The 14,108-nt window shown below is 40.4% G+C and overlaps 2 protein-coding genes across 4 annotated transcripts; one reads left to right on the forward strand and one right to left on the reverse strand.

Annotated features, from left to right (window-relative positions):
* The first annotated feature begins 606 nt into the window (after positions 1–606).
* On the forward strand, positions 607–6,196 carry LOC133393428 (uncharacterized). Of its 2 annotated transcripts, none has more exons than XM_061658455.1 (8): positions 607–852; positions 1,450–1,837; positions 1,928–2,235; positions 2,317–2,595; positions 5,150–5,226; positions 5,297–5,679; positions 5,744–5,826; positions 5,897–6,196. In XM_061658455.1, the coding sequence occupies exons 1-6, from the start codon at positions 708–710 to the stop codon at positions 5,381–5,383; spliced, it is 1,284 nt and encodes a 427-aa protein (XP_061514439.1). In that variant the 5' UTR covers positions 607–707; the 3' UTR covers positions 5,384–5,679; positions 5,744–5,826; positions 5,897–6,196. The 2 variants fall into 2 exon arrangements, with proteins under 2 accessions (XP_061514439.1, XP_061514438.1); XM_061658454.1 differs by having other exon boundaries at positions 617–852; positions 5,066–5,226.
* Positions 6,197–6,467: 271 nt separating this feature from the next.
* Positions 6,468–12,061, reverse strand: LOC133393425 (uncharacterized). Of its 2 annotated transcripts, none has more exons than XM_061658448.1 (8): positions 11,812–12,061; positions 10,827–11,214; positions 10,429–10,736; positions 10,069–10,347; positions 7,438–7,514; positions 6,985–7,367; positions 6,838–6,920; positions 6,468–6,767 (listed from the first exon to the last, which is right to left on the reverse strand). In XM_061658448.1, exons 1-6 carry the CDS (start codon positions 11,954–11,956, stop codon positions 7,281–7,283), a joined length of 1,284 nt encoding a protein of 427 aa, XP_061514432.1. In that variant the 5' UTR covers positions 11,957–12,061; the 3' UTR covers positions 6,468–6,767; positions 6,838–6,920; positions 6,985–7,280. The 2 variants fall into 2 exon arrangements, with proteins under 2 accessions (XP_061514432.1, XP_061514431.1); XM_061658447.1 differs by having other exon boundaries at positions 7,438–7,598; positions 11,812–12,044.
* Positions 12,062–14,108: the final 2,047 nt, after the last annotated feature.

Here is a 14,108-nt window from a genome sequence, read left to right on the forward strand (position 1 = left end):
GTTATCGGTGTATTGATGGTTTATTTATGGTTTATACGCAAGTGGAAACAAAACTTGAATTGAATTCATACAAAAGAGAATTCTGGTTTGGTTTATTACGGTGCGCGTATGATACTGCACCTGTCCGTCCGGCAGCAACAAAGTCAAGACAAACTCTTACCCGGGTGAGGACTGCTATGCTAAGTTCTTTTTATTATTACAGGGTTTCGAATCATATAAGGGAATAGTTCAACCACTTAGGGGAATGTTGCAAATCGGTAGGGGAATGTTGCAAGCAAGCTGTGGATGTTTGCAATCACTTAGGGGAGTTTTGCAATCGATTAGGGGAATGTTGCAAGCGTACTGTGGAGCTGTCATCAGACTGTGGGTGCCGCTGTAAATACCTTAAAATATTTTCGTCAATTTAACTAACTTATCATGTTTAATTATGGCTCCGCAGCAGGATTTCTTTACCCAATTGACATTGGTACTAAAATTTTGTTCTAAATTTGCTCGATTGGTGCTCGAACCGTCCAAAAGTATGGATGTGTGTGTGATCACGCGTGTAGGAAGTGGCAAGTATGATTGTGTGCGTGTGATCTTCTTGTAGCGAACGACGATGGCATCATTTCCAGCTGTCATTTATTTGGCTTTGGTGTTTGACGAAAGAACAAAATAAATTTTGTGCTCTATTGTTTTGTGAAAATTTGTTGGATTTTTTCAGTAAAATGGCTACACAACCAATGAAGTGGAGCAGAAAAGTTATTTCTCGACGGAACAAAAAGCTTGCAGCTATGTCGACGGAGTATGATCGGCAGAATATGTTGGGTGATGATGATGCGGGAACAAGCGGAGTGGTGCACCGTAATATCGGTGAGTTTAACTACATTAATTATTAATATATTACGTATTCGTTTGGGTATGTTGTTTGTTAGGAGCAGTGAGTGAGTGAGTGAGTGAAATTTCCAAGTGCTTCTTTGTTCTAGTTATCTAAAATGACAAATAATATTTCCGATTCCTAATGTTATTATAATGGTAGCAAAATGACGACCGAAGTGTACCGGCCGGTACCGAATGTACCAATGTATTTTGTTGCAGAAATATTCTACAGATAATGTTCCATCTGTATTATTTTAAAGAATAAATGTGTATTTACCATTCGTGTGTGCGACAATTTCATTATTATTTTGTAAACAAAAAGTGTCGTAGATTGTTGATTACACGATTGACACGATGCCTTGGATTTTATCGTATCAATTTGTGTGATGTGTTCTTAAATAACAACGATAAAGTGTTTATATTTTCTTTGCTGTAGTATGGTCCAGGACTATGAAAATACTATGATAACATTTGGTCAATCGAACTCATTCGGATTGTTCTATTCGAAAAAAAACGAAACATTTCACCAGCAGCAACAACGATGAACACAATGAAAATAATTTGCCATTTATACTTTATTTTATCTTGCAGGTTTAACATCCCAGTACGATGATCCAGAATACGATGCAGAAGTGCTTATGGGAACATCGTCTCACAACAGCGATACCGATTACATCAGTGATCGTTCTTCTGAAAGCGAAACCGACGCCGTGGCTGAAGGGTCCACAACTGCTCACAACTGCAACAACCATAGCGATATTGGTGAATGTTTGCGAACTTGGGCAGTTGTACGTAATCAGCCACGCTCGTCGGTAAATGAAATTTTAGCTATTTTGGGAATATGGACAGATTTACTTCTTCCCAAGGATTCTCGCACGCTATTGAAAACGCCAAAAACCATCGGGGAAGAGATACAATCGATAGCGGGCGGCGAATTTTGGTACAAAGGGATAGAAAATAATCTCGTCAATTATTTTAAGTAAGTTTTGAAAATAATTTAGCCTAAACAGTGTCTGGTAAATGTGTGTATTTTAATTGTATTTGGATTTTTTCATTCTCATTCATTTAGGTCAACTGTTCCATCAATCGACGAATTGTCGATACAGGTATCCACCGACGGACTCCCTCTTCATAGAGGTGGACCTACACAGCTCTGGCCCATCCTTATGAAGATTGTAGAACTGCCCTCAGCCCCAATTATGATGATCGCAGTGTTTTGTGGACCAGCAAAACCAACCAGTCTGGAAGTATTTTTAAGACAGTTTGTAGAGGAGGCAAATGACATTCATCGAAGGGGATTGCGGATCGGAGATAAAATGATAAAATTCTCGATCCAAGCTATTATTGCATATTCTCCTGCGCGGGCTTTCCTTAAAGGTAGGTAAACATACAACTATTGCTTATATGTACACAATTATCTGGAGCTTGTGTAACGCTAATTATGTTTGTGTTTTGCAGCAACAACCTACTTCAATGGATATCACGGTTGTATGAGGTGTACCTGTGTTGGGGAATACTATAAACCTGGAAAAAAAATTATTTTCGACTCCGTTGGCGCTCCTCTACGAACGCACCATGGATTTAAATCTAGGGATTGTCCGGGTCATCACCAGGAATGGCGTTCACCCCTGGAAGACCTTGATAATTTTGATATGGTGGATAAATTACCGACTAGTTGTGGGTTGCACTTATGCGATGAGGGTGCGACTCGCCGACACTTGTGCGGTCTTATAGGTGGTAAGTATGAAAATATTCCTACCTGGTCCAAGGGTCAAAAGCAAGCGATATCTGAATTTCTTATCAGCGTACAACTTCCCTCTGAGATTCATCGCAAACTCAGAGGGCTGAATGTAATTCGATATTGGAAGGGTACGGAATTCAGATCTTACTTGCTATATGTAAGTCCCGTGTTAATGGAAGATGTTTTGCCTGAAAAAGCCTATTGCCATTTTCTGCTGTATTTCTGCGGAGTAACAATATTTTCCTCCTCATTCCATCGACGTCATTGGGAACGTGCCGCTGAATTCCTTAACAGTTTTGTCAAGGATTACGGAAAGATTTATGGCCGTGGCGAGCTGACAAGCAATGTCCATAATATTCAGCATATAGCACGAGACTGTTTTAATTACGGACCGTTGCATAAGCATTCTACTTATGACTACGAGAATTATTTGCAAATTTTAAAACGCTCGTCCCGTTCAGGCTTTAGATGTAGCGTCCAAGTTGCAGCACGTTATGAAGAACGTTCCGCAACCGAAGTAGCTGCTGCAAGCAAAAAACGCAAATTTCCCCATTTAACTAGAAATGGTAAAGGTATCTTTTTAGAGTCAAACTTTCTTTTAAGCCCTTTGCCAAGAGACCAATGGCTTCTAACAAAGGGTAATGGTATTATTCAATTTTTAGGAGTTGAAAAGAGTAATGGATGTTTTATAGTATCTGGAAAACAATTTGAATGCAGCTCCAGCTTATTTTCATTTGCTTTGCGTGCGGATGATCCAGAATCGGTATTTTCATCTTTAGACATTCTTATTCATAAAGTTGATGCAAATGTTCAGACGTGTGACGTAAACATTTCTCTGTTAGATATTAGATGTAAACTTGTAGCTGTCTATCCTCCATCAAAACCTGGCACAGTTGTTTTTTCCCCTCTTTTGCATACCCTCCAGTTGGATTAAAATTCATTAACACGTATTCACTAACATTATACTTTAAGAATCATTCTGTAGCTAACCACTTATTTGCTCGTAGTTGTAGTTTGTTTGTAGTTTTGTTGGTATTTTTAGTTATGATGATAAAAAATAGAATGTGTATGCAAAAGCGTTTGAAACCATTTGTGTTCATAAAACGTGTTATTTTTAGTGCAATGCTGTTTAAGTATTGCCTAGGAAATTCTTCATGAACTATTTTCAAACGCTTTTGCATGGGAAAGCGGTGGGTCTTATCATCGTAATTATTTAATATCATATTATTCCTGATGCATGGTAGATGTTGTTTGTAGCAATTAAAATTCTTACTTGTAAAAAAACTACATGGTAATGCTTGTTTCATTAATTTAATTAATTTACTGCATGTCTCATGTTTTGAAATTTTATTGTTGCGATTTTTCTCTTCAATAAACTTCACATAGTTTATACGTCTGTATTGGGTGGAATGTTATCTTAGACTTATTTATGATTTCAAAACCATTTTGTAGTTCCGTTGCTTGATATGATTAAAACGTTTTATTTTTGAGTGAATCAAACCAACAAGAAATAAAAATAGTCCTAATTTTCACATTTAATTTATTACATAAGCTTGTTTATAGATAAATTTGATTATGTTATATCTGATTTGATCAGTTTGTTAAAAAAATTATCTTAAATATTTCGTCAAAGTAGAGTCTACATATTGCTAGTGAGTGTAAAAGATAAGGAAGGCTTTAGATTTAAATAAATAATAATAATAACTTATTTATTAATTCTATTATTGCGTGTATGATAAATTTTACTAGAGCTCTTGATTTTTCCTTTGCAGTTTTGCAAGCTGCTTTGAGCGTTATCTAACTTTTTTTTAAGAAAACGTTCTACGTCGTCAATATTAACAGCAAAAATATCGTCCTCTCCTATTCTCTTAAATAATTTAATTACATTAACATTTTGATTCATTGGAATCTTTGGTCCATTTTTGCCCCCGCCACGCCAGCTGCACTGCACAACTAATTCTTTAGCAAATAATAATATAAAACTATTGTGCATTCGACCTTTGGCATCATTTGTTTTGGTTTGAATTCTTTGTGTTAACTGGTAACAAATATTTTGAAAATATGTGTCTTCAGCCAACTGATCATTAAAAGATTTCAGTTCTGCAGCGGTTGTAAGGCGAGGTATTTGAATTGGTATATTTTCCTGATCCATTGCTTCGGTGAATTTTCTTCGATGGTCTGTGCGATACTCCATTTCGGCCCAAACACCTGCTATAGACGTGTTAATGTTGGACAATTTTTTAAGGGTTGTTCTCTTAAACTCTGCATCACTTATCTCCATTGCTGAAGATCCATGCCGTGCCGAAATTTCAATTTCGCCGAATGGTGTTTGTTGCAGAGCTTCAGAAGCAACAGATGGTATTGGAGGGCTATACGTATATCTTGGTTTCCCGGTTGATGACTGGGCCAGGTGTTGTTGTACTGCTGAGATAATCACTGGTTGTTTTTTGGCATTTTCATTTTCAGGATCTGCAGCAAGGCTTGCGACATGGATACTGGACGAAGTTGAGTTTTGCGGTCCTGATGATTTGGTTTTCTTTGATGTTCCAGGAAGCAATAAGGATGATGCCGAAATGATGCTGGATGAGGATGTTGGTGGTCGGACGAGCTTCACTGGAGTGTTCACGGTGAGAACTGGCCGACACATTTGTTCGGTTTTAATAATCATTGGCTTATTGGTTGGTTTGATATTTTTAGGAAGTATTGATGATGATGCCGAGAGGATGCGAGATGATGATGCTGATGTTGACAACTGTACCAGTTTTGCTGGGGCATTTACGTTGAGGACTGGTCGGCAAATTTGTTCAGATTTGATAATTACTGGTCTATTTGCCTGTTTTGCACTTTCAGGAGCTGATGACGGTGATGCCGAAAGGACGCGGGGCGAGGATGCTGATGATTGCACGAGCTTCGCTGGGGCATTCACGTGAAGGACTGGTCGGCAAATTCGTTCAGATTTAATAATCACTGGTCTATTTGCCTGTTTCGCAGTGCAAGGAGCTGATGACGGTGATGCCGAAAGGACGCGGGGCGAGGATGCGATGGCTGACGATTGAACCAGGTTCACAGGGGCATTCACGGTGAGGAGTGGTCGGCCCATTTGTCCCGATTTTATAACCACTGGCTTGTTGTTTTGATTCACAGTGCCAGGAGCCGATAATGGAGATGCCGAAAGGACGCAGGATGATTTTTTTGACCATTGCACGAGCTTCACAGGGGCATTCACGGTAAGTACTGGCCGGCACATTTGTTCGGTTTTGATAATCACCGGGTTATTGGTTTGTTGTACATTTTCAGGAAGGAATAATGGTGATGTAGATATGGATGTCTTTAATGGTACGAGGGTCGCTGGTACTACCGATGCCTGCGCTTTTACGCTGAGATCTGGAAATGATGCCATCGGTGCCGTTATCGTTTTATACACGTTGTTTGAAGCCATTTCGCTAAACGTATCCTAAATGAACATTTTGTTTATTTAGTGAACCATTTGATTTCAATTTATCCTAATTAATAGGTACCTTTTTATGTTTTGCAGAAAATCCGACAGAAATAATAAAACAAATTTTAGATTTCAGCTTATGAAGCATCACCGAACAATTTGGGTTTGTTTTGTTTTTTCATTTGACGTTTCGATGATGACAATTGGAAATGACAGGAGAGAGCAACCCAATTGACATTTTCGAGCACGAATAATCGGGAATTCGAGCAAATTCCCTTAAACTGGAGCCTTAAACTTACCTTAAACTGAACCAGTTTAAGGGAAATTTTAGTACAATTTCATGAAAACCGACCACTGTGCTTTGCTCTCTCCTGTCATTTCCAATTGTCATCATCGAAACGTCAAATGAAAAAACAAAACAAACCCAAATTGTTCGGTGATGCTTCATAAGCTGAAATCTAAAATTTGTTTTATTATTTCTGTCGGATTTTCTGCAAAACATAAAAAGGTACCTATTAATTAGGATAAATTGAAATCAAATGGTTCACTAAATAAACAAAATGTTCATTTAGGATACGTTTAGCGAAATGGCTTCAAACAACGTGTATAAAACGATAACGGCACCGATGGCATCATTTCCAGATCTCAGCGTAAAAGCGCAGGCATCGGTAGTACCAGCGACCCTCGTACCATTAAAGACATCCATATCTACATCACCATTATTCCTTCCTGAAAATGTACAACAAACCAATAACCCGGTGATTATCAAAACCGAACAAATGTGCCGGCCAGTACTTACCGTGAATGCCCCTGTGAAGCTCGTGCAATGGTCAAAAAAATCATCCTGCGTCCTTTCGGCATCTCCATTATCGGCTCCTGGCACTGTGAATCAAAACAACAAGCCAGTGGTTATAAAATCGGGACAAATGGGCCGACCACTCCTCACCGTGAATGCCCCTGTGAACCTGGTTCAATCGTCAGCCATCGCATCCTCGCCCCGCGTCCTTTCGGCATCACCGTCATCAGCTCCTTGCACTGCGAAACAGGCAAATAGACCAGTGATTATTAAATCTGAACGAATTTGCCGACCAGTCCTTCACGTGAATGCCCCAGCGAAGCTCGTGCAATCATCAGCATCCTCGCCCCGCGTCCTTTCGGCATCACCGTCATCAGCTCCTGAAAGTGCAAAACAGGCAAATAGACCAGTAATTATCAAATCTGAACAAATTTGCCGACCAGTCCTCAACGTAAATGCCCCAGCAAAACTGGTACAGTTGTCAACATCAGCATCATCATCTCGCATCCTCTCGGCATCATCATCAATACTTCCTAAAAATATCAAACCAACCAATAAGCCAATGATTATTAAAACCGAACAAATGTGTCGGCCAGTTCTCACCGTGAACACTCCAGTGAAGCTCGTCCGACCACCAACATCCTCATCCAGCATCATTTCGGCATCATCCTTATTGCTTCCTGGAACATCAAAGAAAACCAAATCATCAGGACCGCAAAACTCAACTTCGTCCAGTATCCATGTCGCAAGCCTTGCTGCAGATCCTGAAAATGAAAATGCCAAAAAACAACCAGTGATTATCTCAGCAGTACAACAACACCTGGCCCAGTCATCAACCGGGAAACCAAGATATACGTATAGCCCTCCAATACCATCTGTTGCTTCTGAAGCTCTGCAACAAACACCATTCGGCGAAATTGAAATTTCGGCACGGCATGGATCTTCAGCAATGGAGATAAGTGATGCAGAGTTTAAGAGAACAACCCTTAAAAAATTGTCCAACATTAACACGTCTATAGCAGGTGTTTGGGCCGAAATGGAGTATCGCACAGACCATCGAAGAAAATTCACCGAAGCAATGGATCAGGAAAATATACCAATTCAAATACCTCGCCTTACAACCGCTGCAGAACTGAAATCTTTTAATGATCAGTTGGCTGAAGACACATATTTTCAAAATATTTGTTACCAGTTAACACAAAGAATTCAAACCAAAACAAATGATGCCAAAGGTCGAATGCACAATAGTTTTATATTATTATTTGCTAAAGAATTAGTTGTGCAGTGCAGCTGGCGTGGCGGGGGCAAAAATGGACCAAAGATTCCAATGAATCAAAATGTTAATGTAATTAAATTATTTAAGAGAATAGGAGAGGACGATATTTTTGCTGTTAATATTGACGACGTAGAACGTTTTCTTAAAAAAAAGTTAGATAACGCTCAAAGCAGCTTGCAAAACTGCAAAGGAAAAATCAAGAGCTCTAGTAAAATTTATCATACACGCAATAATAGAATTAATAAATAAGTTATTATTATTATTTATTTAAATCTAAAGCCTTCCTTATCTTTTACACTCACTAGCAATATGTAGACTCTACTTTGACGAAATATTTAAGATAATTTTTTTAACAAACTGATCAAATCAGATATAACATAATCAAATTTATCTATAAACAAGCTTATGTAATAAATTAAATGTGAAAATTAGGACTATTTTTATTTCTTGTTGGTTTGATTCACTCAAAAATAAAACGTTTTAATCATATCAAGCAACGGAACTACAAAATGGTTTTGAAATCATAAATAAGTCTAAGATAACATTCCACCCAATACAGACGTATAAACTATGTGAAGTTTATTGAAGAGAAAAATCGCAACAATAAAATTTCAAAACATGAGACATGCAGTAAATTAATTAAATTAATGAAACAAGCATTACCATGTAGTTTTTTTACAAGTAAGAATTTTAATTGCTACAAACAACATCTACCATGCATCAGGAATAATATGATATTAAATAATTACGATGATAAGACCCACCGCTTTCCCATGCAAAAGCGTTTGAAAATAGTTCATGAAGAATTTCCTAGGCAATACTTAAACAGCATTGCACTAAAAATAACACGTTTTATGAACACAAATGGTTTCAAACGCTTTTGCATACACATTCTATTTTTTATCATCATAACTAAAAATACCAACAAAACTACAAACAAACTACAACTACGAGCAAATAAGTGGTTAGCTACAGAATGATTCTTAAAGTATAATGTTAGTGAATACGTGTTAATGAATTTTAATCCAACTGGAGGGTATGCAAAAGAGGGGAAAAAACAACTGTGCCAGGTTTTGATGGAGGATAGACAGCTACAAGTTTACATCTAATATCTAACAGAGAAATGTTTACGTCACACGTCTGAACATTTGCATCAACTTTATGAATAAGAATGTCTAAAGATGAAAATACCGATTCTGGATCATCCGCACGCAAAGCAAATGAAAATAAGCTGGAGCTGCATTCAAATTGTTTTCCAGATACTATAAAACATCCATTACTCTTTTCAACTCCTAAAAATTGAATAATACCATTACCCTTTGTTAGAAGCCATTGGTCTCTTGGCAAAGGGCTTAAAAGAAAGTTTGACTCTAAAAAGATACCTTTACCATTTCTAGTTAAATGGGGAAATTTGCGTTTTTTGCTTGCAGCAGCTACTTCGGTTGCGGAACGTTCTTCATAACGTGCTGCAACTTGGACGCTACATCTAAAGCCTGAACGGGACGAGCGTTTTAAAATTTGCAAATAATTCTCGTAGTCATAAGTAGAATGCTTATGCAACGGTCCGTAATTAAAACAGTCTCGTGCTATATGCTGAATATTATGGACATTGCTTGTCAGCTCGCCACGGCCATAAATCTTTCCGTAATCCTTGACAAAACTGTTAAGGAATTCAGCGGCACGTTCCCAATGACGTCGATGGAATGAGGAGGAAAATATTGTTACTCCGCAGAAATACAGCAGAAAATGGCAATAGGCTTTTTCAGGCAAAACATCTTCCATTAACACGGGACTTACATATAGCAAGTAAGATCTGAATTCCGTACCCTTCCAATATCGAATTACATTCAGCCCTCTGAGTTTGCGATGAATCTCAGAGGGAAGTTGTACGCTGATAAGAAATTCAGATATCGCTTGCTTTTGACCCTTGGACCAGGTAGGAATATTTTCATACTTACCACCTATAAGACCGCACAAGTGTCGGCGAGTCGCACCCTCATCGCATAAGTGCAACCCACAACTAGTCGGTAATTTATCCACCATATCAAAATTATCAAGGTCTTCCAGGGGTGAACGCCATTCCTGGTGATGACCCGGACAATCCCTAGATTTAAATCCATGGTGCGTTCGTAGAGGAGCGCCAACGGAGTCGAAAATAATTTTTTTTCCAGGTTTATAGTATTCCCCAACACAGGTACACCTCATACAACCGTGATATCCATTGAAGTAGGTTGTTGCTGCAAAACACAAACATAATTAGCGTTACACAAGCTCCAGATAATTGTGTACATATAAGCAATAGTTGTATGTTTACCTACCTTTAAGGAAAGCCCGCGCAGGAGAATATGCAATAATAGCTTGGATCGAGAATTTTATCATTTTATCTCCGATCCGCAATCCCCTTCGATGAATGTCATTTGCCTCCTCTACAAACTGTCTTAAAAATACTTCCAGACTGGTTGGTTTTGCTGGTCCACAAAACACTGCGATCATCATAATTGGGGCTGAGGGCAGTTCTACAATCTTCATAAGGATGGGCCAGAGCTGTGTAGGTCCACCTCTATGAAGAGGGAGTCCGTCGGTGGATACCTGTATCGACAATTCGTCGATTGATGGAACAGTTGACCTAAATGAATGAGAATGAAAAAATCCAAATACAATTAAAATACACACATTTACCAGACACTGTTTAGGCTAAATTATTTTCAAAACTTACTTAAAATAATTGACGAGATTATTTTCTATCCCTTTGTACCAAAATTCGCCGCCCGCTATCGATTGTATCTCTTCCCCGATGGTTTTTGGCGTTTTCAATAGCGTGCGAGAATCCTTGGGAAGAAGTAAATCTGTCCATATTCCCAAAATAGCTAAAATTTCATTTACCGACGAGCGTGGCTGATTACGTACAACTGCCCAAGTTCGCAAACATTCACCAATATCGCTATGGTTGTTGCAGTTGTGAGCAGTTGTGGACCCTTCAGCCACGGCGTCGGTTTCGCTTTCAGAAGAACGATCACTGATGTAATCGGTATCGCTGTTGTGAGACGATGTTCCCATAAGCACTTCTGCATCGTATTCTGGATCATCGTACTGGGATGTTAAACCTGCAAGATAAAATAAAGTATAAATGGCAAATTATTTTCATTGTGTTCATCGTTGTTGCTGCTGGTGAAATGTTTCGTTTTTTTTCGAATAGAACAATCCGAATGAGTTCGATTGACCAAATGTTATCATAGTATTTTCATAGTCCTGGACCATACTACAGCAAAGAAAATATAAACACTTTATCGTTGTTATTTAAGAACACATCACACAAATTGATACGATAAAATCCAAGGCATCGTGTCAATCGTGTAATCAACAATCTACGACACTTTTTGTTTACAAAATAATAATGAAATTGTCGCACACACGAATGGTAAATACACATTTATTCTTTAAAATAATACAGATGGAACATTATCTGTAGAATATTTCTGCAACAAAATACATTGGTACATTCGGTACCGGCCGGTACACTTCGGTCGTCATTTTGCTACCATTATAATAACATTAGGAATCGGAAATATTATTTGTCATTTTAGATAACTAGAACAAAGAAGCACTTGGAAATTTCACTCACTCACTCACTCACTGCTCCTAACAAACAACATACCCAAACGAATACGTAATATATTAATAATTAATGTAGTTAAACTCACCGATATTACGGTGCACCACTCCGCTTGTTCCCGCATCATCATCACCCAACATATTCTGCCGATCATACTCCGTCGACATAGCTGCAAGCTTTTTGTTCCGTCGAGAAATAACTTTTCTGCTCCACTTCATTGGTTGTGTAGCCATTTTACTGAAAAAATCCAACAAATTTTCACAAAACAATAGAGCACAAAATTTATTTTGTTCTTTCGTCAAACACCAAAGCCAAATAAATGACAGCTGGAAATGATGCCATCGTCGTTCGCTACAAGAAGATCACACGCACACAATCATACTTGCCACTTCCTACACGCGTGATCACACACACATCCATACTTTTGGACGGTTCGAGCACCAATCGAGCAAATTTAGAACAAAATTTTAGTACCAATGTCAATTGGGAAAGCACAGTGGTCGGTTTTCATGAAATTGTACTAAAATTTCCCTTAAACTGGTTCAGTTTAAGGTAAGTTTAAGGCTCCAGTTTAAGGGAATTTGCTCGAATTCCCGATTATTCGTGCTCGAAAATGTCAATTGGGTAGTTTATCATGTGTACAGCAGAATCCCACACGAAACAACTCCAAACGATGTTTTTAAAAAAACATCATCGGTATCAATTCGAAGCTTTTTACACCGGCACCCACCGTCTGATGACTGCCACACTGTCTCCTGCCCGGTGCCCACCATAAAAAAAAACCCGTGGGCACCGGGATCGTGGATCTAACGGTAGGCGGACTAGGCGGTCACCGATAATCTCTAGTCTTTGATATGCCGTATGTCTACAAGTATTAGCGACAATGGCCCCCGGAAAGATGATCGTAGGGATCCCATGACCATCCCCCTCCCTCCCCGCTGGCAATTTAAGTATACTGTTCAATCTTCCAACAGCTGTGTGCCAGTACCCCCTGCTCCCGGTCATGCGCAGCGGGAAAGGAAAGGTACCAATATGGAGGTGGAAGGGAAGGAAGGGAGGGAGGAGGGAAAGAGTGAAGGAGGGCAGGAGGGAAGGAGGGAAGGAGGGAAAGAGGGAAAGAGGGAAGGAGGGAAGGAGGGAAAGAGGGAAAGAGGGAAAGAGGGAAAGAGGGAAAGAGGGAAAGAGGGAAAGAGGGAAAGAGGGAAAGAGGGAAAGAGGGAAAGAGGGACAGAGGGACAGAGGGAAGGAGGGAAAGAGGGAAAGAGGGAAAGAGGGAAGGAGGGAAGGAGGGAAGGTGGGAAAGAGGGAAAGAGGGAAAGAGGGAAAGAGGGAAAGAGGGAAAGAGGGAAGGAGGGAAAGAGGGAAAGAGGGAAAGAGGGAAAGAGGGAAAGAGGGAAAGAGGGAAAGAGGGAAGGAGGGAAAGAGGGAAAGAGGGAAGGAGGGAAAGAGGGAAAGAGGGAAAGAGGGAAAGAGGGAAGGAGGGAAGGAGGGAAAGAGGGAAAGAGGGAAAGAGGGAAGGAGGGAAGGAGGGAAGGAGGGAAGGAGGGAAGGAGGGAAGGAGGGAAGGAGGGAAGGAGGGAAGGAGGGAAGGAGGGAAGAGATGGGAAGGAGGGAAGAGGAAGGAGGAAGGAGGGAAGGAGGGAAGAGGGAAAGGAGGGAAGGAGGGAAGAGGGAAGGAGGGAAGGAGGGAAGGAGGGAAGGAGGGAAGGAGGGAAGGAGGGAAGGAGGGAAGGAAGGGAAAGGAGGGAAAGGAGGGAAAGAGGGAAGGAGGTAAAGAGGGAAAGAGGGAAGGAGGGAAAGAGGGAAAGAGGGAAGGAGGGAAGGAGGGGAGGGAAGAGGGAAAGGAGGGAAGGAGGGAAGGAGGGAAGGAGGGAAGGAGGAGGAGAAGAGGGAAGAGAGAGGGAAAGAGGGAAAGAGGGAAAGAGGGAAGGGAAGGAGGGAAAGGAGGAAGGAGGGAAAGAGGGAAAGAGGAAAGAGGGAAGGAGGGAAGGAGGAAAGAGGGAAGGAGGGAAGGAGGGAAGGAGGGAAGGAGGGAAGGAGGGAAGGAGGGAAAGAGGGAAAGAGGGAAGAGGGAAAGAGGGAAAGAGGGAAAGAGGGAAAGAGGGAAAAGAGGGAATGAGGGAAGGAGGGAAGGAGGGAAAGAGGGAAGGAGGGAAGGAGGGAAAGAGGGAAAGAGGGAAAGAGGGAAGAGGGAAGGAGGGAAGGAGGGAAGGAGGGAAAGAGGGAAGGAGGGAAGGAGGGAAGGAGGGAAGGAGGGAAAGAGGGAAGAGGGAAAGAGGGAAGGAGGGAAGGAGGGAAGGTGGGAAAGAGGGAAAGAGGGAAAGAGGGAAAGAGGGGAAGGGAAGGGAAAGAGGGAAGGAGGGAAAGAGGGAAAGAGGGAAAGAG

The sequence above is a fragment of the Anopheles gambiae genome, chromosome 3 (assembly GCF_943734735.2).
Source record: "Anopheles gambiae chromosome 3, idAnoGambNW_F1_1, whole genome shotgun sequence".
NCBI classification, from domain to species: Eukaryota; Metazoa; Arthropoda; class Insecta; order Diptera; family Culicidae; genus Anopheles; species Anopheles gambiae.